Below are 27,547 nucleotides of genomic sequence, written 5' to 3'. Positions count from 1 at the left end.
TCAACATTAGAGATCTACCTGCCAAATGATCCCAGGTGTGGGATTGCAGCAGGTAATTTCCTGAGCTGTATGGTACAGATGATTTTCTGTGTTAGAAGATGCTATCGGCTCACCTGGCCTCTTAGTGACAGAGAAATCCTTTGTTTATTCATTTAGTAGGCAGATTAACCCTAATGAATATTGGCTTCCTGGAAATAGATACAGGTGACAATGGCAAAGTGAGGAGTGGGGAGAAGTAAGACAAATTCCCTTTTCTTTCTTCACTTATAAATAATGGTGGCTTTCATTGGAGAGTGTTTTAAATCAGAAAGGAATGCAAAATATTTTAATTTAAAAGCAAGATTTAAATAATCAACCTTTAATTTTTAGTTTTGAACGTTTATATATGTATATTCTTTTCAGAAGAACTAAGGATTTTCTAATTTTGGCAAACAAGTTAAAATTTTTGTGTCTTTCAAATTAGAGTTAAATGAAAATATTTAATTAAATGCTTCATGCTGGTTTGGACAGAATGAGTCATTTGAACAGGAAAATGCAACTCTAATATGTTCTTACATTCAGTTAAAATTTTGTGAATTAAAAAATTATATCATTCATCAGCCTCTCCTAGCACAGGAAAGAAAATGTGCATTGTGCTGTGTTCATTTCTATAGTCTGTTCATGCTGCTTCAGTGACATATTTATTTGTTTTCTCAGGAGCAAAGATGAAGGGCTAATATAGCCGTTAGAAGATTATTCATAGAGTTATACTATAAATTGTCAAAAATTTGTAGAATTAAGCTACTTAAAATTCTTTGCTTTGTTATAACTTTTAACAATATTTACAGAAATCATTTTTGTGAGTATAATCATGGATATTTGATTAATTCTCAATAACGTATGGTGAAATGAAATCTTTGTGATTGCAACTCATAAGCTTTGCTTACTGAAGGGAGGAGTACTTTACAACATTTTTCTGTGAATGGTTTTGAAGATACATTATTCCCAAGACATGAATGTATAGACACAGATGTGGAAATCTCTTAACATCCTACCAAACTTTTCCAGATCTTACAGCAATAATTTATTCTGCACTCTCCGAAGACTCCCCAAATGTCTTCTTTTACATAACTTTATTCATTGGAGGAAAAGTTAAAATTCTTCCCCACCACATGCTAAATATTGAAGATAGGCTTTTCATGATGCATTTTGTAGTTGACTATAAAAGCTCTAGAATTTCAAGGGGGAAGTGAAAAAGCAGAGTTTATCTTTCTATGCAGATTTTAAATTTATGATTTTTCCGAGCTATAGGCTTGATATTCTGCTTGAATTGTGTTGTGGAGAGTTCTGAATAATCCGAGATATATATGAATCAGAGGCAGTAATAAATTCTGAATGAATCTTTGGTTTTTACTTAAGATTACTTTATCCTTAAAACTAATGTTTCTATAACCTCTGACCGAATACAGAAGATCCAAAGTACTTCCAAGGGTGAGAATTTTTCCTGGCCTCGTGTGAGTAGTTTAATTCATTCCAATTGTGTGGTACAGTGTGGCATGTGATGGAGCACATCAGAGGTATGTTTGCAGCTTCTTAATTTACATACCACCTTCCCAAAATATGATGCAGTCCTTTACTGATTTGTCAGTAATATTTATTTTCAAAGATATTGGAAAAAGAGAAAGCAACGTATATGTGTCATATTATCTTCACAGTAACCGCTGCCTATGTTAACTGGATTTTCCTTTCCTTTTCGTGAAAAACCAAAGGACAACAGTCATTATATGATTTTGTATTTTAAGTATTTTCATAATCCAACATAAATTGGCCCACCCAAGGATTATGTCTGTCTTATAAAGATGTGTTTACATAGTCATTGGGTGAAAGATTGCAGAAGTTGAACCACTAGTTTTGAAAGTTGAGCCAGACCAGGAAAAATCAGGATACAATTTGGCACTTATGGAGACGAAATGATTTCCTTTTTAGCTGCTGATTTCTACTGGGAAATGTATCCTTGGACTGAAAATTGCATCCGGAAAAATGTTTATGTAGTGTTTTTCAAATGACTGATTATTCTTCTAACCTTTAACATGAACTGTGTCTAATTTTGGTCTCTTTTAACTCTTCCATGACTAGGGGATTTTTCTCTTTGTGGGAAAAATATTACTCACAAACATATTTTTACTACTTGGAATACAAAAATGTCTTCCATGGCAACAATAACATAAAATGTGTTAAGATTTCTTCTTGGGTTGTTTTTCTGAGCAGTTAGTACGATGTCGTAAATCAGCCACCCTTTATCCCAGGCATCATATTATGAAAATATAGTAAGGTACAAAAGATCATCTCTACCTTTATATCACAGGTTTTATATTATGTTACATCTTAAGGAATAGTTTTAGTTTGCTTGAGCAGCTACATTTCCTCCTCATTCCACCACCACCTGCACATGCGAAGTAGGAGCTTCTTGACCTTTTCGTGGGTAATATTTGACCCATAGGGTTTTAACAAAGATCAGTACTTGCTCTACGCTTTTTCTTGTATATTTTGTGACTTTTCTGGCTAAATTATTGTCCATCAGAGGTTGCAGGAGTCTCTGCTCCATGCTGTCTCCACTCTTGGACCTCAATTAACTAAAGCGTCATCATCAAATTATTGCAGGTGACCATGGCAAGGGGAGGGGGACACTGGAGGTCTCACACTGGTCACTTCTGCTCACAATTCATGGGTTAGAACTGTGCTGTCCAGTGCAGTAGCCACTAGCTGCATTTGCTTATCTAAATTCTATCTAATGAAAATTAAACAAAATTTGTCCTTCAGTTCCTCAGTGGCACTAGCTGCATTATAAATCTACCATCCTGGACAACACAAAATACAGAACATTTCCATTATCACAGAAAGTTGTGTTTGAGACTAATGGACTAGAGCTTTAAGGGGATGGGGAAGTACAATCCTCTTACTAACCCAGAGGTGGGAAAGAAGCAAATATTACTGACTTGCAATAATGTCTAACACTGTTGGTAAACTATATGCTTGCAAATATTCCTGAGATGCTCTGTATCCTTTTTTTCCCCCTTGTTTCTTTTTGGGGGGGGTGAAATGTGAGGAGGGTGATAAAAATGCACACCTACATGAATATATACATACACATATACTGTTTCTAGCTGCATGAAAAAGACAAGAAGCATACACTTGAAACTAACATTTTGCCAAGGGGGACTCCTTATGTTCCATATCCCTTTGGAGGAAGAATCTGTATTGCATTTATGTGGCTTTGGAGAAGATATTCAGGAAAGAAACACCACAATTCCCATTGAGCTCAGAAAATGTGATTAAGGAATTTGAATGTAATTACCCAGAGTTTGGCTTTTCTTTTAAGGAACCCACTCATTTTAGAGATTTTTTGATAGTGTAAATCTGACAACTAAATCTGGATTTTTTGGGGAAGACTCCCACCAGGAATAGTGTGAGTCAAGGATGAGTCCATAAAAAAGAAGCCCATGCAGCAGGGACAGCCTGAGCTATTCTGTTTTGACATGATTTTATCTATGGCTGATATATGGAGGGGATATTTAGTGGAATGTGCAGAGCTTTGCTCTAGATTTGTACCTTCTATGATTGGTGTACAAGCTTATTTAAATAAAACGTATGGCAACAATAAATATATATTTGAGTAAATTACACACTGTAGTTATTTCTGATCACAGTAATAATAATAGATTTGGAAAATTGTCTGTGTTTTCAGAGACAAAGTTCTTTTTACCCAGAGTCGATGGATTAGAATTTGCCAACTGACAAGAAACCTTCAGTTCTTCTCTATCCTAAATGGTTTGACAGCTGTGTAAAGTCCCCAGAAAGCAAGTAACCCAGCAGAGTTTGTGACAGAAACTGTTAACCGTCCTTTTCGGTGTTTCTGCACTATCTTGTCCAACATCTGGAAATCAGCATGTTTGCAGTCATCTCACAACATGATTTTGCATTTACATCATTGTGCTAGCTGATAAAAGTTGTTTTTTTCTTTCTTTCTTTTTTTTTTAAGGGAAAAAAAAATCAGCAACTTTTGGTCTGTCACAGGGTCAAGTGATGATTAGTGATGTAGTCTCTCCTAAACACATGTTTAGCTCAGGAAAGTTAAATCAGTTTCCAAAAATTTGGTAACCATTAGAGTACTTCCTAAGTCACTTCTGGATGTCAAACCTAAGGTAGAGGGGGGACAGGGCTGTATTGAGTTCCCTGCAGTTTTTTTTACCAAAGGGACTCAATTTGGCAGCGGATCCAGCCAAGGCAATACTCACGCAATGGCAGAACTAGACAGGAAACACTTTTGAAAGTGCTGTTTTTTGATAGAGGATCATGAGATCAGGCAAAGAGCTGTGAACTTTGTATGTAGCCTAGGCCACGTAGCACCAGGCTAGCCATCTGAGGGTATGGCGTAAGAAAGGAAATTAAAGTAGGAGGGCCATAAAATTTGCACGCAGTTTTCTTTTCTCAAAAGAGGAATGCTAAGAATTATGAAATTCTTTGAAGTAGAGGGACATAATTAATGAATTTTGTTGTTGTTATTAGTTTTTGGTTTTGGTTAAGCATTCCACCATCATTATTCACCTTTACATTTTTAACATGATGGTTAGCTTGACTACAAGAGCTTACCTCATCAATTCTAACCACCTTTTTATAGCTCTCAGAAGAGCTGTCTTCCAAGGAAAACACTGCGTTGAGCAAAGGTTGTACTTTGGGAAGATGGACGTTTTATAATGATAAGTTTTGACAACTTGCTCTGGTCGCCATGTGTCTCCCAGGCCTGCCGGTGGGTGGGTATTTGTCAGGAATGAGAATATATCTGAGAGGGGTTGCTTTATAGCAGCCAGACTTGATTTTCAACCTCCAAGACTTTGAGCCTCCTTTCCTTACAGTACTCAGGAAAACAGAGAGGAGGAGCTTTGCTCTCATGTGTGAGGTTGAGGAGACCCCGAGGTCCTGTGCAGGGAGGTGCAGATCCTCAGTTTTAGCGCCTTTGTTGGACACCTTTCATTGTCCCATGAACTTCTCTATGTTCTTCTCTGCCCATATTTAGGAACTACACCTCGATTTATTTCTTCTGCTGAGCTGTTCTTCAGGGTCTACGGAAGCCATTTTTGTGTATAAGGTAGACTTATTCATTTCTCATAGCACATCATGAAATTGTATCTGGTTTAATTCCAACATTTAAAAGCAAAATAAAATCCGTATCTGTACTTGACAAATCTGCTGGTGCTTTTCTTTAGACCGTGAGTGATTCTTGGTGTGTTGTTGTTTGTAAAGGCCATTTTGGATTCTCAGCGTTATCACCCACACTCTGCTTCTGTGGCTCAGACAGTTGGCAGGTCCCCGAGAGCATATGGATGATTCCCTAATGGCATCTGCCCAGCTGTTCTAATCACATATTTGGTAGACAGCTGAAAGACCCACATTCAACTTTACTGAGCTTATATGACTAACTCTAAATTTACTGTCAATACTTTTTAATCTAAAGCTCTTTCAAATTCTTAATAGTATTTAATAATAATTGCATAAGTATTCCTCTTAGTTCTAACTTTCAGAGCTCCTTAAAAACCAACAAATATAAAATATCTTCCCAGTTAACTATGAGCAATTAGTCTGTACAAAGCAATACCGAAACAACGTCAACATTTGGAACAGAAAAAGGTTTATTTCAGGGCCATGCAGGGAGAATGGGTGGCTTATGCCCTAAACATCCCTGAACTCCCTAAAGGGTTTCAGCAAAGTATTTTTAAAGGCAAGATGAGGGAAGGGGCATGGTTGGTTATTGCACACTTCTTGGTGTTGGAATCCTTTGTTCTTGCAGCTGTCTAGGTAGGTCAGGTCTCAATGTTCCTGTAAAACTCCAACAAGACAAATGTTATTCTCTGTTCTGCAACTTTTTATCTCTATGTGAATGAAAAAGTGTTATACTCTTAAAGATCAGAGCCTTGAGAATGGGCTATTCTGTATATTTCAGGCTATAGGCAACACTCTTAAAGCAATAGAATACAGAGGTTAAAGTAAAAGAAACAGATCTAATGTGGAGTTGGATTTGTTCTTCCCTATTACAGTGTGATTAATTCTCTTATATCCAAGAGAATAGTCAGTACAAGCCAAGGAAACCCCTTGCCCCCATTCATCAGAATGACCACAAAACTGATTCTTAATTACCTCTTGCCTGGAGCACTGCAGCAGTGTCAACCTTGGTCCCCCAAATGTCAGTCTGTCTGAACCTGCCACTTCCCCGAGTTTATCCTACATAATGCTGATAGAAACTTCTTCCTCAAATACTGCTTTCATCATTTCATTGCTCCCGTTTTACAATATGAAGTCTAGTATTTTGAATGAAGATTCAAAATTCTAGCCATGCTTCTTGTATATCCCTTCTATAAACACCTGCAGTCTAATCAAATTGTCCTTCTTTTTAGTTCAGTTGGGCTCCAAGCAGGTCAGATCCTGGCTCCTAAGATCAGTATCAAACAGTGTTTCTCCTGAGGTCTTATGAGAGTTTTTCTTCATAAAGTTAATGACAGACAAAGGTTCTGGTTACATTAGGAAAAACAGGAGGCTGTTTTATGCAGTTAGATTCAGGAAGTGTTCATCACTTTGACGGATGCTAGTTCCTTAGTTATATTTTAATAATATTGGAGTGTAGGAAAACTAGCATTTTTGCATACCTATGACTCTGCCTCAGAGGGGGGCTCCTCTGTGCTCTGTGTAAGGACAATATCCATATCTGTCAGGCCATGGTGAGGTGACATTATCATGCTTCAGCTTTCACAGACAACAAGCAATAACATACCAACAAAGCTGGAACAGCAGTACGTCCTGGCTCCTAGGCAGGCGTGTTGCCTTTACTGCCACACGGCATCATGTATTTGGCTAAGTGTCTCCTATGATTTCTTTCTGGAGTCCATGCCATCCTCACTTTGTCATAGGCAGATAGATATAAAGTAGGTCTTAGGTTTGCCATTAGAAAAGTTAGCATCTATTTTGGAAGCCATGGACTCAACTCTTGGCTTGCTAATTTGCATTCCACACTATGGTCTGATTTTGTGTCTCAGGGGTGATTTCATACCTAAGCTTGTATCCTAGGATTCTAGTAGTATTTGCTACAATCTGTATCTGTCTTCCTCTGAAAAGTGAATTTTCTCTACTTCACCTGAATCCCGTTAGCTCTTCAGCCCATTCTACCTCTCAGAAAAGTCATTTATAATAATTTAATAATACCTTGTATATATATTGCAGCAGCCCTATAATATATGCAGGAAATATGTAAACCCCGTCTTACAGGTGAAGAAATTGAGACTCAGAGTGTTCAGTGATTTAGCCAAGGTAAGCGAGTAAGTGGTGGACATAGGACTGTAGCCCACATTTCCTGATTCATATTCTACTCTTCACTTTTCTCTGTTAAGTGGTGATTTTTCAGTATTGACTCATGCATGAGATCTATAGTTGTGTAAGATGTTTGGAATCCTAGTTTCTAGAGTAAACTGTGCTACTAACAAGCTCTGCTGACTTCTAGCCACTCCATTTAGTCTTTTTCTTAGATTATTTCTAAGATCCTTTCCAGAGAAAAAATACAATATGTTCGTAATTTTATGATCCTAGTTCCATTTAAGCAAAGTAACAGTCATATTATAGACATTAGAGTCCTCACCTGGAATTTTTTGTTTTATTTCTCAATGACATCTCTGAGTCTTACTAAGTTTTGAGTTAGGTATCAAAATCATTGAGCTGGGGGTACAAATTCGATTCATTAAGCAAACTCATAATCTGCCTTACATTGCTAAAACGAAATTATCTTCTAAACTCTTATGATTAAGTGTGAACAATTTGCGTTTGAGATTTTAAAATAAGTCCTAGACATTGGAGTGCTATTCCACCTCCACTAATTTATTATTTCTACATAAAGGCCTTTCTTCCTTGAGGCCTGTGAGCCGCCAGTCCTTTTCAGTGTAGTGGTCTGCACTTCTCTGTTTTTCTTTCCCTGGGAGTGCTGATTAGTGACTTGCGGTGTGGACTCTGATTTATCGCAGACCAGAGCTGCCCCTTAGGGGCTGAGCAGAAACACTCATGAAGGAGCCCTGATTAAAAAGAGTGGTAATGAAGACAAATGTTTCAGAGGGAGTTGAGAGAAAACCAGTCCTTGGCATTCCCCATAGCTCCTCTGAGCTTTTGAAAAGGAGGCAGTGGTAGCCAAAGGAAATATTTCTCCTTTGTTGTTTATTTCTTATGGCACTGGAAACATTTTTCTTTTCCTCCTGGGTGTTCTAATTCTCACTTGTTAACTGCTTTTCATGCAGGGTTGCAATTAACCCCTGGCAGATTCCTAACCGGGTTCGCCTTATAGCCACTCCATCCCCAGAGAAGTTTTTAATGCTTTGACCTATAACCATTTTAAAATTCTTTAGACTTGACACTTTTGCCTAATTTCTTAGGTCATTAAATCACACTTCTGGTTTTCTATTCAGTGATTTTTACTAAATTTGATGTTAGGTACCTATAATCACCTTCCCTTCTTCTTCTTTTTACAAGACAGAATGCCAGTAGAAAGAACAAATTCCTACTCCCTTGGTAATTTTAATCACAACTAGGTCGAAAGTTCCAAATCTAGTGTTATTAAGAAGGGCAGGGCTGGGGCTGTATCTCCTACTTTTTGTCTTTCCTTGTCTCCATCTTGCCTTCTCAACATTGAAGAAAGTACGCAGCACTTTAACCAGGTACATGCGTAACAGTCTGCTCTCGTTCACCAGAATACTTCATGGCGCCCACAATACTTTGTTCAATGTTGAGAAGGCAAGATGGAGAGAAGGAAAGACAAAAAGTAGGAGATATAGCCCCAGCCCTGCCCTTCTTAATAAGAAGCTCCTGAGCAGATCTACTTGGGTTAACAGGAAAACATCAAAGAATTTAAGTTCAGATTGATCTGACCCTACTGAAAGGTTTGATTTCCAGAGGCAGGTAGTGGTTTCTAATCCAATCAAGGGGTTTCCTTTTTGTGGAGAAAGTCTCAGTGTGCTCAAGAACCTCTCAAACATCCAAGGTTAAAGGAAAATTTAAATAGAATCCAATCAGATGAACAAAGCTGATAAAAAGATACAATCCGGGCTTCCCTGGTGGCGCAGTGGTTGAGAGTCCGCCTGCCAATGCAGGGGACACGGGTTGGAGCCCTGGTCTGGGAAGATCCCACATGCCGCGGAGCATGTGGGCCGCTGAGCCATGGCCGCTGAGCCTGCGCGTCTGGAGCCTATGCTCCGCAACGGGAGAGGCCACAACAGTGAGAGGCCCGCATACCGCAAAAAAAAAAAAAAAAAAAAAAAAGATACAATCCTTAGTGTGAGAGGAGCCTTTCAAGTTACCATTATGGCCTTCTACTTCTGCCTTAAGGCAAAACAAAAACAAAGAAACAAATAAGAACAACAAATTATGAGCTTAATGTTTCTTAGATAGAAGGGAGAGTTTGCACTTATCCCATTCTGATGAACATATGAGATTAAAGATCAACGTTAAATATTAAAGAGCACTCATTGAGAGAAGCCTTGGGGTAAAACCTTTCACACTTAGGTTGTTTCTATCGAGGTTTGGTCCCTCTGAACTCTTCCCCAACTATAAAGGCAAGGTCAAGGGCTGAGTCTAGGCTAAATGATGTCAAGTGCAAGGGCTGTAAGGCAAGGCCAAAAATTGCTGCAGCTCATCTGGCAACAGATGAAGACTTAGGCTGTTAGAGTAATTGCCAAGTTTGTAGGATCACTTCAGGAGCATGCTTCAGGGTCGTGGAATGCCGTGTAAATTTAAACCGTTTGGCATTTTCTTCCCCAGTTACCATGGAAGTAGACTCTTTCAGTAATTTCCAAGACTGAACAAAATTCCCCCTCAAGTACTGATGGACTTTTTCTGGTCTTCAATATTGGCGTACTATTCTTTATTTTTCCTGGCTTCAAACAGGCATATTAAGATTTCATGGATATCTGAATCTTTCTTTGAGTATCTGGGAACACATCAGAGAAACCAGATAGAAAACAGAGAAAAGGAAATAGATTATTTCCTTAGCCTTTTAAGCAAATGAATTGGAAGGATACTTTCTGTGATGTTCATTGGCCCACAACTGCTTGGAATCTCCAGAAACACCATCTTTTGTTCCTTATTGTGTAATCTTTAACAAGGCATTCCACAGATATATTTAGCACAGTTTTTACATATGTGTTCCCAGGACCCATGGAGCAGAGTTGGAGAAATTGAAGCATTGGAAGACTTACTAAAATAATTTGAAGTTGAGGTATATACTAACGAAGGAATTGTACAAAGAAAGGGAGAGGTAGCGTTTGCTGGATTTGGAAAATAAATATTTTAAATAATTTGCCTTAGTCTGGTGTGGCCTGTCAGTATAGTTAGCTAGGAGTCAAGTTCAGAACAAATACAGGAGCAATTTACACACATTTCTTCAAAAGATGGACAGAGGAAATATAATTTCATGGTAGGAAATTAAGATCAAAATAATAGTGAACATTTATTGATTTAAAAAAATATGTTAGTCACTGTCTTCAGTACTTTGTGAGCATCATCTCATTTAATCCACATTTTTATAAATTAGAAAATTGAGGTTTTGGCTGAGTTAACTCAGCTGGTGGAGCCAGGACTCAAAATCAGGCACGTTCAACTACAGAGCCCTTGCTCTTTATACCAAGATACATCATCTCCCTGTGTGACTTCGGTCAGTCAATCCATTTATATAATATGAGAGCTGGACCGTGCAATTTCTAGGTTCTTTCGATTCTTGAATTCTTTGAAAAGTATTTTAAAGTCGTGAGAACTCTGTCGTGGTGACACATTTAGAGAGAAGTTGAAGTAGTGATTGTAATACATTTCGTGTTTAATGATACCTAACCTCGATGGAGCATATACTCTATACCAGACACTATGTAATTAAATTACAAACAGATCAATTAATCCTCAAAACAATCCCTTTGACGTATGTTTATTGTCCCTAAGAAAGATCATAATTATTCATAAAGAGTCAGCCACATCAAAGATGTAAAAGACAGTTGTTTAGATTTGAAATGGCTTTAGTTATAATAGTACACCATTGTGGCTATTACAAATCATACAAAATTGGAATCAGGAAGAAACAAGTTTTTTAAAGAAATGTTTCTCTAGATCAGTATTCTTGTACTTTTCTCTTACACAGTTTATTTTTTAATAAAACATTTTTAAATTGAGTAAAAGTGACATACTGTCTTCACAATTTGAATCCATGTTATCAGACCTCTCTCTTGAAAATAGTTCCAAATTAAAAGTAAGAGGTTTCCAGTAGCTTGAAGTTTCTAGAATTTGAATTGGGATAATATCAGGGCTAAGATAGTGAGGACACCTTACCTATGTGTCAAGCGGTCTGTGTCATACTTCTCATATTGATACTATGAGGTATTTGGTCTTCTCTTCAGTATAACAGATGATTATAAATATGGAGTTGTTTCTTAATAGCTGGTACTTTTTGTCACTTAGCCCTCATTTGCTTAATTCAAGGACATACTCTGTCAGTACTGGGGATTTAGTTTAAAGATGACTTTGCTGCAGTAATCAGATTACATTAGTGTCAAGTGCCCACTAATTATGAAGAAATTTATATCTGCATTAGGTAAATGTCATTTCACCAGAGTAGCCTAAAATGAGCTTTCCTTTCCTTTAGTTAGCATACCACCTCATTGTAAGTATTACAGGCAAGGTATTGACAAAATTTAGGCCCAAGTCCATTTGTTCTTTAGCAGGAATGGCTAGAAGATGGTCCGTCCCTCCAGAGATCTCAAGAAAAATGCCCCGCTTCATTTTTTATCTGATCAGCTGACTTGTCACCTTGAAGTCCTGTGTATTCACTATAGCAGGGCTTGGCAAACTACTGTCACCATCTGCTTATGTACAGCTACAGCCCACAGGTACAGAAAGGTTTTCACAGTTTTATACGGAAGAAAAAAATCAAAAGGACAAGAGTATTTTATTAACCCTGAAAATTACATGCAATTCAAATTTTAGTGCCCATAAGTAAAGTTTTAATGGAACATAGCCACATTCATTATGCACTTACGGATTGTCGATGGCTGCTTTCTCCTCACTATGATCCCAGAGTTGAGTAGTTGTAACAGAGACCATATGGCCTAAAGATATTCCTATCTGGTTCATTACAGAAAATGTTTGTTGACCACTGATTATAAGATCAAGTCCAAGTTCTTTCCTAGCATGACATACAAAACCATGATGATCGGGCTCCTGTGTAATCTTCTATTTTCTTGTTCTCTCCTGAGCTGTAACTATTCTGAACTCCTGGAACTTCTTAGACTCCAACATGCTTTCTGCATATCAGTATTTTTCCACGTTAGTCCCTCTGCATGAAATCACTCCTTTCCATCCTGAGTACCCCTGGCAAATTCCTGTTTGTCTTCCAATATTTTTTGGCTTAAGCGTCCTCTTCTCTCTGCAACCCTAGCATCCTGTGCTGTCTCCACCTTGCACTCTTTCACCAGACAGTAAGCTTTGGGCAGACAGATATTGTCTCTTGTTCATCTTTGTATGCCAAGAACAAGTTTCTTAACCTAAGCACTACTGGCATTTTGGACTGGATAATTCTTTGTTGTGGGGCTGTCCTGTGCATTGTAGGATGTTTAGCAGTATCCCCGGCCTCTATCCACTAAATACTAATAGCTTCCACCCATCATGAAAATCAAAAATGTCTCCAAACGTTGCCAAATGTGTCCTGGTGGGCAAAATTGTCCCCATTTGAGAGCCACTGCTCTAGAACCTTACAGAGTCAGTAGCCCATACTGGGTACTGGGTAATGTTGAATTATGTGTTAAAAGACTTGATTCAGGGGCTTCTCTGTGTGGGTCAGTGGTTAAGAAACCGCCTGCCAATGCAGGGGACACGGGTTCAAGCCGTGGTCCGGGAAGATCCCATGTGCCGCGGAGCAAATAAGCCCATGGGCCACGACTACTGAGCCTGCACTCTAGAGCCCACGAAGCACAACTACTGAGCCTGCATGCCACAACTACTGAAGCCCGCATGCCTAGAGCCTGTGCTCCACAACAAGAGAAGCCACCACAATAAGAAGCCCGCGCACTGCAACGAACAGGAGTCCCCGCTCACCTCAACTAGAGAAAGCCCACGCGCAGCAACGAAGACCCAACACAGCCAAAAGTTTTCAATTTTTAAAAAAGGCTTGATTCACATTGAATTAATTGTACACTTCAAAAGGATGATTTGTATGATGTGTCAGATATTGCTCAATAAAGCTGTTTTTTTTTTTAAATAGATCTTTATTGGAGTATAATTGCTCCACAATACCGTGTTACTTTCTGTTGCACAACAAAACGAATTGCCCATATGCATACACATGTCCCCATATCCCCTCCCTCTTGAGTCTGCCTCCCAACCTCCCTATCCCACCCCTCTAGGTCATCGCAAAGCACCGAGCCGATCTCCCTGTGCTATGCGGCTGCTTCCCACCAGCCAACTGTTTTACATTTGGTAGTGTATATATGTCGATGCTACTCTCACTTCGCCCCAGCTTCGCCCTCCCACCCCATGTCATCAAGTCCATTCTCCACATCTACCTCTTTATTACTGCCCTGCAACTAGGTTCATCAGTACCATTTCTTTTTCTGGGATAAAAATTTTTATTAGTATAGTTGCTGTGCAATATTATATAAGTTACAGGTATACAATATAGTGATTCACAATTTTTAAAGGTTATGCTCCATTTATAGTTTTTATAAAATATTGGCTATATTGACATATATACACTAATAGGTATAAAATGGATAACTAATAAGAACCTGCTGTATAAAAAAATAAATAAAATTCTAAAATTCAAAAAAAAATAAGCTATAAGGATATATTGTCCAACAGAATATAACCTACATATATATACGTATATATTTTTAGATTCCATATGAACACATTAGCATACGGTATTTGTTTTTCTCTTTCTGACCTAGTTCACTCCATATGACAGACTCTAGGTCCATCCACCTCACTACAAATAACTCAATTTTGTTTTTTATGGCTGAGTAATATTCCATTGTATATATGTGCCACATTTTCTTTATCCATTCATCTGTTGATGGACATTTAGGTTGGTTCCATGTCCTGGCTATGGTAAATAGTGCTGCAGTGAACATTGCGGTGCATGTCTCTTTTTGAATTATGGTTTTCTCAGGGTATATGCCCAGTAGTGGGATTACTGGGTCATATGATAGTTCTTTTTTTTTTTTAATATAATTTTTAATTAATTTTTGGCTGTGTTCGGTCTTCGTTGCCACGCACCAGCTTCCTCTGGTTGTGGTCAGCGGAGGCTGCTCTTTGTTATGGAGCACGGGCTCTAGGCGTGCGGGCTTCAGTAGTTGTGGCACATGGGCTTCAGTATTTGTGGCATTCAGGCTCAGTAGTTGTGGCTCACGGGCTCTAGAGCACAGGCTCAGTAGTTGTGGCACATGGGCTTAGTTGTTCTGCGGCATGTGAGATTTTCCCGGACCAGGGCTCAAACCCGTGTCCCCTGCATTGGCAGGTGGATTCTTAACCACTGCGCCACCAGGGAGCTCCCCATATGGTAGTTCTATTTTTAGTTTTTTAAGGAACCTCCATACTGTTTTCAATACTGGTTGTATCAACTTACATTCCCAACAACAGTGTAGGAGGGTTGCCTTTTCACCACACCCTTTCCAGCATTTTTTGTTTCTAGGTTTTTTGATAATGGCTATTCTGACCAGCGTGAAGTGACACCTCATTGTAGTTTTTTTTTTTTTTTTTTTTGGGTACACAGGCCTCTCACTGTTGTGACCTCTCCCGTTGCGGAGAACAGGCACTGGACGTGCAGGCTCAGCAGCCATGGCTCACGGGCCCAGCCGCTCCGCGGCATGTGGGATCTTCCCAGACCAGGGCACGAACCCGTGTCCCCTGCATCGGCCGGCGGACTCTCAAACACGGCGCCACCAGGGAAGCCCCTCATTGTAGTTTTGATTTGCATTTCTCTAATAATTAGTGATGATGAGCATCTTTTCATGTGCCTCTTGGCCATCTGTATGTCTTCCCTGGTGAAATGTCTATTTAGATCTTCCGCCCATTTTTTAGCTGGATTGTTTGTTTTTTTGATATTGAGCCCCATGAACTGTTTGTATATTCTGTAGATTAATCCTTTGTCTATTGTTTCACTTGCAAATACTTTCTGCCATTCTGAGAGTTGTCTTTTTGTCCTGTTTCTGGTTTCCTTTGCTGTGCAAAAGCTTTTAAGTTTAATTAAGTCCCATTTGTCTATTTTTGTTTTTATTTCTGTTACTCTAGGAAGTGGGTCAAAAAAGATCTTGCTGTGGTTTATGTCAAAGAGTGATTTTCCTATGTTTTCCTCTAAAAGTTTTATAGTGTCTGGTCTTACATTTAAGTCTTTAATCCATTTGGAGTTTATTTTTGTGTATGGTGTTAAGTAGTGTTCTAATTTCATTCTTTTACATGTAGCTGTCCAGTTTTCCCCACACCACTTACTGAAGAGGCTGTCTTTTCTCCATTGTATGTTCTTGCCTCCTTTGTCATAAATTAGGTGCCCATATGTGCGTGGGTTTATCTCTGGGCATTCTATCCTGTACCATTGGTCTATATTTATGTTTTTGTGCCTGTACCATACTGTCTTGATTACTGTAGCTTTGTGGTATAGTTTGAAGTTGGGGAGCCTGATTCCTCCAACTCCATTTTTCTTTCTCAAGATTGCTTTGGCTATTCGGGGTCTTTTGTGTTTCCATACAAATAGTAAGATTTTTTCTTCTAATTCTGTGAAGAATGCCATTGGTAGTTTGATAGGGATTGCATTGAATCTGTAGATTGCTTTGGGCAGTATAGTCATTTTCACAATATTGATTCTTCCAATCCAAGAACATGGTATATTTCTCCATCTGTTTATGTCATCTTTAATTTCTATCATCAGTGTTTTACAGTTTTCTGAGTACAAATCTTTTGCCTCCTTAGGCAGGTTTATTCCTAGGTATTTTATTCTTTTTGTTGCAGGGGTAAATGGGAGTGTTTCCTTAATTTCTCTTTCTGATTTTTCATTGTTGGTGTACGGGAATGCCAGAGATTTGTGTGCATTAATGTTGTATCCTGCAACCTTACCAAATTCACTGATTAGTTCTAGTAGTTATCTGGTGGCATATTTAGGATTTTCTATGTATAATATCATGTCATTGGCAAATAGTGACAGTTTTACTTCTTCTTTTCCAATTTGTATTCCTTTTATTTCTTTTTCTTCTCTGATTGCCGTGGCTAGGACTTCCAAAACTATGGTGAATAAGAGTGGCGAGAATGGACATCCTTGTCTTGTTCCTGATCCTAGTAGAAATGTTTTCAGTGTTTCACCATTGAGTATGATGCTTGCTGTGGGTTTGTCATATATGGCCTTTATTATGTTGAGGTAGGTTCCCTCTATGCCCATTTTGTGGAGAGTTTTTATCATAAATGGTGTTGAATTTTGTCAAAAGCTTTTTCTGCATCTACTGAGATGATCATATGGTTTTTATTTCTTAATTTGTTAATGTGGTGTATCATATTGATTGATTTGCATATATTGAAGAATCCTTACATCCCTGGGATAAATCCCACTTGATCGTGGTGTATGATTCTTTTAATGTGCTGTTGGATTCTGTTTGCTTGTTTTTTGTTCAGGATTTTTGCATCTATGTTCATCAGTGATACTGGTTTATAATTTTCTTTTTTGTGATATCTTTTTCTGGTTTTGTTATCAGGGTGATGGTGGCTTTGTAGAATGAATTTGGGAGTGTTTCTCCCTCTGCCATTGTTTGGAAGAGTTTGAGAAGGATCCGTGTTAGCTCATCTCTAAATGTTTGATAGAACTCGCCTGTGAAGCCATCCGGTCCTGGACTTTTGTTTGTTGGAAGATTTTTACTTATGGTTTCAATTTCATTACTTGTGATTGGTCTGTTTATATTTTCTAATTCTTCCTGGTTCAGTCTTGGAAAATTGTACCTTTCCAAGAATTTGTCCATTTCTTCGTGGTTGTCCATTTTATTGGCATATAGTTGTTTGTAGTAGTCTCTTATAATCCTTTGTATTTCTGCAGTGTTGGTTGTGATTTCTTCTTTTTCATTTCTAACATTATTGATTTGCATCCTCTCCCTCTTTTCTTGAGGAGTCTGGCTAAGTGTTTATCAATTTTGTTTATCTTCTCAAAGAGCCAGCTTTTAGTTTTATTGACCTTTGCTATTATTTTCTTTGTTTCTATTTCATTTATTTCTGCTCTGATCTTTATGATTTCTTTCCTTCCACTGACTTTGGGTTTTCTTTGTTCTTCTTTCTCTAGTTGTTTTAAGTGTAGGGTTAGATTGTTTACTTGAGATTTTTCTTGTTTCTTGAGATGCGATTGAATTGCTATAAACTTCCCTCTTAGAACTGCTTTTGCTGCATCCCATAGGTTTTGGGTCATCATGTTTTTGTTGTCATTTGTTTCTATGTATTTTTTTATTTCTTCTTTGAGTTCTTCAGTGATCTCTTGGTTATTTAGTAGCGTACTGTTTAGCCTCCATGTGTGTGTTTGTTTTTTTTTTACAGATTTTTTCCTGTAATTGATTTCCAATCTCATAGCGTTGTGGTCAGAAAGGATGCTTGACACGATTTCAGTTTTCTTAAATTTTCTGAGGCTTGATTTGTGACCCAAGATGTGATCTATCCAGGAGAATGTTCCATGTGCACTTGAGAGGAAAGTGTATTCTGCCACTTTTGGGTGGAATGTTCTATAAATACCAATTAGATCTATCTGGTCTATTGTGTCATTTAAAGCTTGTGTTTCCTTATTTATTTTCTGTTTGGATGATCTGTCCGTTGGTGTAAGTGGTGTGTTAAAGTCCCCTAATATTATTGGGTTACTGTCGATTTCTCCTTTCATGGTTGTTAGCATTTGCCTTATGTGTTAAGGTGCTCCTGTGTTGGGTGCATAAACATTTATAATTGTTATATCTTCTTCTTGGATTGATCCTTTGGTCATTATGTAGTGTCCCTCCTTATCTCTTGTAACAGTCTTTATTTTAAAGTCTGTTTTACCTGATACAAGTATTGCTGCTTCAGCTTTCATTTGATTTCCATTTGCATGGAATATCTTTTTTCATCCCTTCACTTTCAGTCTGTACATGTCCCTAGTTCTGAAGTGGGTCTCTTGTAGACAGCATATATATATATGCTGTCTTGTTTTTGTGTCCATTCAGCGAGTCTGTGTCTTTTGGTTGGGGCATTTAATCCATTTACATTCAAAGTTGTTATTGATATCTATGTTCCTATGACCATTTTCTTAATTGTTTTGGGGTTTTTTTGTGTGTGTCTTTTTCTTCTGTTGTGTTTTCTGCTTAGAGAAGTTTCTTTAGCATGTGTTGTAAAGCTGGTTTGGTGGTTCTGAATTCTCTTAGCTTTTGTTTGTCTGAAAAGCTTTTGACATCTCCCTCGAATTTGAATATGATCCTTGCTGGGTAGAGTAATCTTGGTTGTAGGTTTTTCTCTTTCATCATTTTAAGTACCTCCTGCCACTCCCTTCTGGGCTGCAGTGTTTCCACTGAAAAATCAGCTGATAACCTTATGGGGATTCCTTGTATGTTATTTTTTGTTTTTCCCTTGCTGCTTTTAATAATTTTTCTTTGAATTTAATTTTTGTTAGTTTGATTAACATGTGTCTTGGTGTGTTTTTCCTAGGGTTTATCTTGTATGGGACTCTCTGTGCTTCCTGGACTTGGGTGACTATTTCCTTTCCCATGTTAGGGAAGTTTTCCACTTCAAAAGGGTGATTTGTTTGATGAGTCAGATATAGCTCAATAAAGCTGTTTTTAAATAAAAAGATTTGGTTTACTAATAGCTGTTACCAGTGGCACTGTTATTGTGTACTGTGAATGAGTGTTTTGTGTTTTTTTTGTCTTGTAGAATAGTTGCTGGTGCAACTCCTTGTGTCACATACTGTGCTAGTTGATGCCAAACATACATTATCTTCTTAATACTGAACAAGCCTGGGAAGTTGACCTGAGTTTTGCTTCTTTCTTTTTTGGCAAATTCAGATGTAGAGAGATTCAGTAACTTGCTCAAAAGTCATGTAACTAGTGAGCATGTATGAAGGGATACAGGACTTAGCTCCTGTCTGGTTTCAAAACCTTTGTTTGTATCATTTGACCATGTTGCTTCCGCAAGCCAGTTATTAGCCAGAGGAAGCCTATCTTCTTGGTTAGGCGAAAATGCACATACCTACTAAGGACAATATGTGTATATAGCAGATGTGAGGATTTTTTAAATAAGGGGAACACTATTTTTGTCCAAAATGCTTAGCACTGAGTTTCTCATTGGTAGAACAGCCCATATGCTCTATGGACCATGGTGGAGTTTTTGTTTTGTTGTAGTTGTAGTTGTTTTGGTTGGTTTGTTTTCTTTGAGTCTGCCAAGGGACCACTTTTTTTTTTCATGTTTTTAGATCCTGAGGTGGTGGGGACTCTAGTCTGAAACATCATAACGATTTGATTCTCAGCCTAGAAATAAAAGAACAAACTTGATAGGTGGCATTATCAGTTCTATCTTTCACTTTGTCTTGAAGCCATGGCACTAAAGCAAATATGACCTATGAGACCGGTCAGCCTTAGAATGGCACTGTGCAATAGAACGTTCAGTGATGATGGAAAAGTGCTAGATCTTTGCTGTCCAATATGAGAGCCACGTGTAGCCTTTGAGCACTGGAGGGGTGATGAATGTAACTAAGGAACTATAGTTCAAATTTAATTATGATTCATTGAAATTTAAATAGCCATTTGCGTCTACTGACAATCAGATTGGACAGCATAGCTTTAGAAGTCTTCACTTTGATAAAACCACAAATCTAAGCTTAACCCCAGAAAATATCTTAGGGGTCAGAGGCCCCAGTTTCAGATTGAGTAAAGGGAGCCCAGTCTTAGATTGAATAAATGACCAGTGTTGAATACATATGGAGAGTGTAGGAATATCTACTTTCACAGCACAGTTGAATAAGTTATTGTTATACTACAGCTATGTGACTTGTAGAAGGACAAACTTACTCTGTAGGGGATATACTTCAACAATTATAAACATTTTCTAGTAAGCAATTTTGCATTTTTCTGTTGACTTGATTATTATAGTGATAAAATAAATTATCCATCCAGGGGCAATGTTGAGACATTGAGAAATAAAATGGAGAATGTAGTGTATTTGATTGTTTTAGGTGTTTAAGAATTGTTGTTGGAGTAAGAGTCTTACTTTGTTGAAATGCTAGGAATTCTTACCATAACATTTGATTTTTGGCTCTTGGTCCAAATGACAGCTATATTTAGGAATTCAGCAGAAAACTAACAAAATTTTTCTTCTTTGGGGATATTGCTTTCAGAAGATGTAGTGTTTTGGGGGACTTCCCTGGTGGCACAGTGGTTAAGAATCCACCTGCCAATGCAGGGGACACAGGTTCGAGCCCTGATCTAGGAAGATCCCACATGCCACGGAGCAACTAAGCCCGTGTGCCAAAACTACTGAGCCCACGTGCCACAACTACTGAAGCCCGCACACCTAGAGCCCGTGCTCTGCAACGGGAGAAGCCACCACAATGAGAAGCCTGTGCACCACAACAAAGAGTAGCCCCTGCTCACCACAACTAGAGAAAGCCCACGCACAGCAACAGACCCAATGCAGTAAAAATTTTTAAAAAAAAGAAAAGAAGATGTAGTGTTTTGGAATACTTTTCGTATTCATAATATTTTAATTATGATGAGTATAAAAATATTAAGTTGTAAAATTTTCATCAGCAACACATTCATAAAAAGGAGAGAAACACTTTATTTCAAATGCCACCCTAAATTAGCTATTATCTTTGACAAGTTATATTTAAACTCATTTTTTGCCTTTGCTTGTGTGTTCATTACGTCTATTAGATCTAGGAAAAAAACAACTCAATTATAAGGAGACAGAGATGAGTTTTATTTTTGGATTTTCAAGAGTTACTGTTTTCTTTTTGACTTTTTATTTTATATTGGAGTATAGCTGATTAGCAATGTTGTGTTAGTTTCAGGTGTACAGCAAAGTGATTCAGTTATACATATACTTGTATCTATTCTTTTTCAAATTCTTTTCCCTAGTAATAGATTGTTACTATTGTTAATATTGAGCAGAGTGCCCTGTGCTATACAGTAAGTCCTGATGGTTATCTATGTTATTTTTTTTATTTGTATTACTATTTCTTTTTTGATGTGGACCATTTTTTAAGTCTTTATTTGTTACAATATTGCTTCTGTTTTGTTTTGGGTTTTTGGCCACGAGGCATGTGGGATCTTAGCTCCCCAACCAGGGATCAAACCTGCACCCCCTGCATTGGAAGATGAAGTCTTAACCACTGGACTGCCAGGGAAGTCCCATAGTTGTCTATTTTAAATATAGCACTGTGTATATGTCAATCCCAAGTGCCATTTTAGAAATATAACTGGGAGGTGGGGACAGAAAGGGGTCCGTGGTGTTGGAAGGACTGGGGCCTGCACGTGTGCTTTGGCATATGTGTGTTTGTAGTACTAACTCTTAGATTTCCCCCGAGGGTAGTTTTATTTCATTTATTTATTTATTTTTGGCTGCGTTGGGTCTTCGTTGCTGTGCGTGGGCTCTCTCTCGTTGCGGCGAGTGGGGGCTACTCTTCGTTGCAGTGCACGGGCTTCTCGTTGCGGTGGCTTCTCATGTTGTGGAGCACAGGCTCTAGGCATGAGGGCTTCAGTAGTTGTGGTGTGCAGGCTCAGTAGTTGTGGCACACAGGCTCGGTAGTTGTGGCACACAGGCTCAGTAGTTGTGGCACACGGGCTTAATTGCTCCGCAGCATGTGGGATCTTCCCAGACTCAAACCCATGTCCCCTGCATTGGCAGGTGGATTCTTAACCACGGAGCCACCAGGGAAGTCCCGTGGTTATATTTTAAAAGTAATAGTATGTGCATTTCGTGCTGCATTTAAAATGGATAACCAACAAGAGTTCCTGTTAATTTTTTATTTATGTTTATTTTGCCCTGGCATGTACCTTGTATTAATTGCTAGTGGTTGAAATTCTGAAGTCTAGGTGCATTCTTCACTTGATCTTAGCCAAAAGGCCAAGAAACGTAAGGTGCATTCTCAAAGATTATACATTATTCTCCTTAGAGTTACAGATGACCTAATCTAAAAATTTGGAAGACTTTAAAAGAAAAAAAAAGCATAAAGATATTTTTTTCCCTTCCCCATTTCCCGACTTGCTCCTTTTAAGGAAGTGTGATGAAATTAAAGATGTCTGTGATCTGGCTGAAAGAGGTTCACAAACACTGTTTCCATATTTGTGGTTTTGGTATTTCCTCCTACACATGTGTCTTCCTTCTTCAGTTTCTTACTCACTCTGTCAGGAGAGAATTGGCTGCTCTTTCTGTGTACTGTGCGTATATCAGATGGGCTCAGTGGGGGCTTTGTAGCAGAAACCATAAAGTCCAGGAGTTGGTGAGCCAGTTAGGAAATTTCCCTCAAAGAATTCCTTGTGTGGACTGCTTATCAGAAAAGATGTAAATGTTATTACTGATGGTTTCCTAGATATCAAATATGCAGCACAGTTCAGTGTGATTAAAAGTCACTGTGCTCCATGCTCTAAGGGGTACAAAAAATGAAAAGGGTATGCTCCCTGACCCTTAGAAACTTGCAATTCAGGGGATAAAAATCAAACTCTAGTGACCATAGTACAAGACCAATCAAGTCCTCTCAGAGTACAAATAAGGGAAAGATGAGTTCTAACTGGGGCGATGAGAGACAGTTGTGTGAAAAAAAAAAAAAAAAGCCATTTGAGCTAAATTTTGAGAAATAGGTAGAATTTTGATAGGTAAAGATTCAAGAAATGGACTCCTATTGGCAAGAAGCAAAGGCACCAAGTCAGACACATAATAATTTGAGGACAACCTGGAGTCTGCTTTGAATATATAGGAGGGGATATGTGCGGGGAAGTTTGGGAGCTTCAGCTGTCTAGGGAGGTTATGACCAGACAGTGAAAGGAAAGTGCTGGTAGAAGAGTTGGAATAGAGGACAAGGAATGAAAAGTGTTTGAGGTGATGAGTGATCTGTTTAGGAAGACTGTCCTAGCAGCAGGATTGAATAGGTGTGGTAAAGGCTAAAGAAAAGTAACCTTGTTAAGTGGTTATCACAGTCAGCCATTTACCTGGTAATCACACCAAGAGAGGCTTGATTTGTAAAGCCACATAACGCATATATGTGGAATCTAGAAAAATGGTGCAGATGAACTGGTCTGCAAGGCAGAAATAGAGACACAGATGTAGAGAACAAATGTATGGACACCAAGGAGGGAAAGTGGGGCAGTGGGGGGTGGTAGTGGTGGTGGTGGGATGAATTGGGAGATAGGGATTGACATATATACACTAATATGTATAAAATAGGTAACTAGGACTTCCCTGGTGGCACAGTGGTTAAGAATCCACCTGCCAATGCAGGGGACATGGGTTCGAGCCCTGGTCCGGGAAGATCCCGCATGCCTCAGAGCAACTAAGCCCGTGCACCACAACTACTGAGCCTGCGCTCTAGAGCCCGCGAGACACAACTACTGAGCCCACGTGCCACAACTACTGAAGCCCGCACGCATAGAGCCTGTGCTCCGCAACAGGAGAAGCCACTGCAGTGAGAAGCCCGAGCACCACAACGAAGAGTAGCCCCCGCTCGCCACAACTAGAGAAAGCCCGCACCCAGCAACAAAGACCCCACACAGCCAAAAGTAAATAAATAAAAATTTTTAAAATAGATAAATAATAAGAACCTGCTGTATAAAAATAAATAAAATTCGGAAAAAAAGGTTGCTAATCTTTCCTCTCCATCCCCGCCCCTCGACCCCAAGAAACAGTGCTCTGGCATTTGGCCATCTTAGGATAACTTTTGTACAACTTTGGAATGCAAAATAGAGAGAGAGAGAGAGAAAGAAAAGAATACTCATTATAAAGTCAGCAAAAAGCTTCTAGTTTGTGATTTTTTAATTAATAAGTAGGTAGACTGTTCTTACATAAAATGTGGATGTCCGTTCTTTTCCTTATTAAATGACTGTATGACATTGGGCACATTACAGATTGTAATGTAGTTATTTGGTAGTGCATGATTTAAGATACATTTTGTCCCAATCTGCAAGTGTCCTGGCAAATGTTAAGTGAACGAAAAGCATGCCTCCCCATGCCCTTTGTTCATCTGAGTGATTTTTTTCAAAAGTATAATACTGAAACGGTGCAGGCTGAAGCCAAGTGAGAGACCATTGCCGCCACTGCTACTTTCCATTATCAGTACTGTCACTTCTTGGCTTTGCTGTGGCTCACCTGTACAGATGCACTGGGCTGGTTCATTTAGATCAGGCAGCAAGCATTCATCCTCTATCCTGAGTCCTTACCCCGATATATTAATACTAATATAATTAATTATATAATTATATGTAATATAATGTAATATATTAATATTACATTCTTTTTTTTTTTTTTTTTTTTTTTTTTGCGGTACGCGGGCCTCTCACTGTTGTGGCCTCTCCCGTTGCGGAGCACAGGCTCCGGACGCGCAGGCTCAGTGGCCATGGCTCACGGGCCCAGCTGCTCCGCGGCATGTGGGATCTTCCCGGACCGGGGCACGAACCCATGTCCCCTGCATCAGCAGGCGGACTCTCAACCACTGCGCCACCAGGGAAGCCCTAATATTACATTCTTCAACCAAGGCTCCTTACATTTGTGTATGTGACATTCGATTTTTTAAGGATCGACAGTTATAAACAGGTTGAAGCACCTTTGTTTTAGATTATGAGCTTATTGAAAGTTCCCATTAAACAATTATACTGAAATACTTAAGTTCTTAAAAGAAGTTTGTTGAGGGTTATGATTTACAAAAATGGAATATTTTTACCCCCATTTCTTCCTTCACTTCCTCCTTTCCACCTTATACATACCTCCTCTCTTTATTGGTATTTATCACATGTAAGATTCTCTTACTTAATTCTTAAAAGTAAGCTACCATTTATTATTCTTGGCTAAGCACTCTACACATATTATTTCATTTAATCTTCTCAACAATTCTATGAGGGAATTATTATTCCAGTTTTAGAGATGAGGAGACAGGGAACTTGCCCAAGGATACAAAGTTAGTAATTGGCAGAGCCAAATTTACAACCAGGTCTGTATGACTGAAGCTGATGTCTTCACCTCTGTACTTCCTTGACCACTGTAGAGTGTCTTCCTTGGTGCCAGACGATGTGACCCCAGTTTTGGTAATGGAGGAACACTGGTCCAAAATATCTGTTTGCATAGAGGAGTCATAGACTTTTAAGAATGGAAGGGTATATGGAGGTCATCAGCCCTCATGTCAAACAAAAGTCCTGTGTATCTGAGACATGCTAGGTTTATCTAGATTCATGTAGGGAAATCCCTGGCGGTCCAGTGGTTAGGACTCCATGCTTCCATTGAAGGGGTCAGGGGTTCAATCCCTGGTCAGGGGACTAAGATCCCGCATGCCACATGGCAAAAACAAAAAACAAACTAGATTCAGGTAGTGCCCTGGGTAGTTAGTACTAGTAACAACGACCTATGGGGAAGGGGAGAAGTTTATCATCAGAAAAAAATGATTTTTGGGTGGACGTGAAGGCCGAAAGAGGCCGTCACTGTGGAATAGTGTACTTGAAGGGTCTCTGCTTTTACATGTACTGTGTCTGATTTGATGACATCTGGAATTTGCCTCAAAATAATACAGGAGGAGAGAGGTGGATGTGGATGGGGCAGGATTGGCCATGGCTTGATGGTTGTTGGGTGGTGTGAAGGATGCTTGGGTTTTATTATATTTTTCTGTCTATTTTGGTGTATGTTCAAAATCCTTCATAATAAAATGTTTTAGAAATTTAATTTGAAAGCCCTGTTTTCATGATTTTGTAGTGGTTAGATTATGTATATGTTTTCTTATCCAAAAGTCTCTTGGATGTTTTAGTCAAGAGAAGCATTTTTTCCTCGCGTTTATTCCCTCTTAGAATCTCCTTCCTCTCTTTTTTCTGAATATTTGTTAAAGAAAGGACTCAACTTTTCCAGTGCTGAAGCTAACTGTCAGCTGCCTATATGGCTGCAGTGTTGGGATAATTCATCTAATTTCTCTTATGAGTAACTTCTCTTTGACATTATTTTTGAACTCAAAGACTTGCTTGCATTGTTCTTGTTAGTAAAAAAAAAATCGCTAGGATGTACTTAGTAATTGGAGTCAGCTGCACTTAAGACTGTTCAGCCAGACTGTTATTTTAGCCTTCACTAGTAAGGTTTTTAACACCAGTTTGACCTTACTTTGAAACATTCTCAAAATACCATACTTTAATATCGATTTATATACTTTCCTACTAAGGCAGGGCAGGGTCCCTGGGGAAAAAAATAATGAAACTCTTACTTCCCACAAATACAAGAATCAAGGTAGATTTTTCTGGTTTTGTTTTTTAAAGAAAAATAGGGAAAGACTTTGGGTAAAGGTTTCCTTTGGTTAGGGCATGATGTTTGCAAAAATGCATTCTGAGTATACAAGCGACAGAAATATAGGATACCTACAGATTAGGTGGGCTGATTCCCGTGGTGTGTGAAGATGGGAGACCAAATGCTCAATTTGTAGCCCCAAGCAGATGCTCGAAGAATTTGTTTCTGAATGCTAAATATTATACTAAATTTCCCAGACTTCACGCCAGTTATACTTTAGGCAAGTAAAGTACCAATTTTATAAAATTTGCTGAAAATAACTTCTACGTTTCTGTTCATTCCAGAGGAGGACAGTGTTCTGATTCCTTCCTTCTCTTTGCTTTTTGCCATGGTCCCTCTTTTCTTGACCCGGGATAAACTCCCATCTGGTAGCATGTCAGAGGCAGAATAAATTTAGGAGTGTAGATGTTCTTTTTTAACGTAGATGGAGAGGGTTATAGTATTCTCAGGACTTCAATGCTTTCTCTGAGGACACAACTATCAGCAGATCCATATAAGGTAGCCGGACTGCTTCCCATCTCCTCCGAGCCTTCTGCGCTCATGTCTAGATACCGTGATAGATCCAGTGCCTGTGAAGACCTGGAACATTTCAGACAATAACTCAGACTTGTTTTCTTATGCTATATATAGGAATTGAGCAAGTGTTTTATAATGAAATATCCCTCCAGGCACTCTGCATCTCCTGGTGATGCAAAACCCTCAGACACCCAGTAAACAGTCCTTTTTAAGTTTAAAATTCTTTCTTTTGGCTGCTTTATTTCTGTTACCTTTCTGAAATATTTGGCCCAATAGTTTTCATAAAATAATAAAATCTGTGAGAGATTAAAATTTTCTGATGATTGATCCTCAGTAGCTAAAAAATCGATTCTGTAACAATACAGCATTTCTCTGCATGGTCTTGAGCTTCCGTTCTTGGACTTTTACATTTGCTTTTATTAACGCTTTATTTTCTTGACTTCAAGTCAACAATTGGAATGGTTTTTGAGTGGCGGAGGAAGCTAAA

At 38.7% G+C, this 27,547-nt stretch overlaps 1 protein-coding gene across 8 annotated transcripts in view; it reads left to right on the top strand.

Moving 5' to 3' along the window:
- BCAS3 (BCAS3 microtubule associated cell migration factor) overlaps positions 1–27,547 on the top strand; it is a 571,522-nt gene that overhangs the window by 335,762 nt on the left and 208,213 nt on the right. Inside the window, exon 24 of one of the 8 annotated variants that reach the window (XM_073797381.1) lies at positions 5,054–13,295. The exons of the other annotated variants lie outside the window; for them this stretch is intronic. Coding sequence (XP_073653482.1) covers positions 5,054–5,124 — 71 coding nt within the window. The 3' untranslated portion in view covers positions 5,125–13,295. Of the gene's footprint in view, positions 1–5,053; positions 13,296–27,547 lie in introns of those variants that run through there. 8 annotated transcript variants of the gene reach the window in all.

This window comes from Tursiops truncatus, chromosome 20 (genome assembly GCF_011762595.2).
Source record: "Tursiops truncatus isolate mTurTru1 chromosome 20, mTurTru1.mat.Y, whole genome shotgun sequence".
Taxonomy (NCBI): Eukaryota; Metazoa; Chordata; class Mammalia; order Artiodactyla; family Delphinidae; genus Tursiops; species Tursiops truncatus.
The sequence above is the reverse complement of the archived record's forward strand: the minus strand, read 5'-3'. Positions and strand labels throughout refer to the sequence as shown.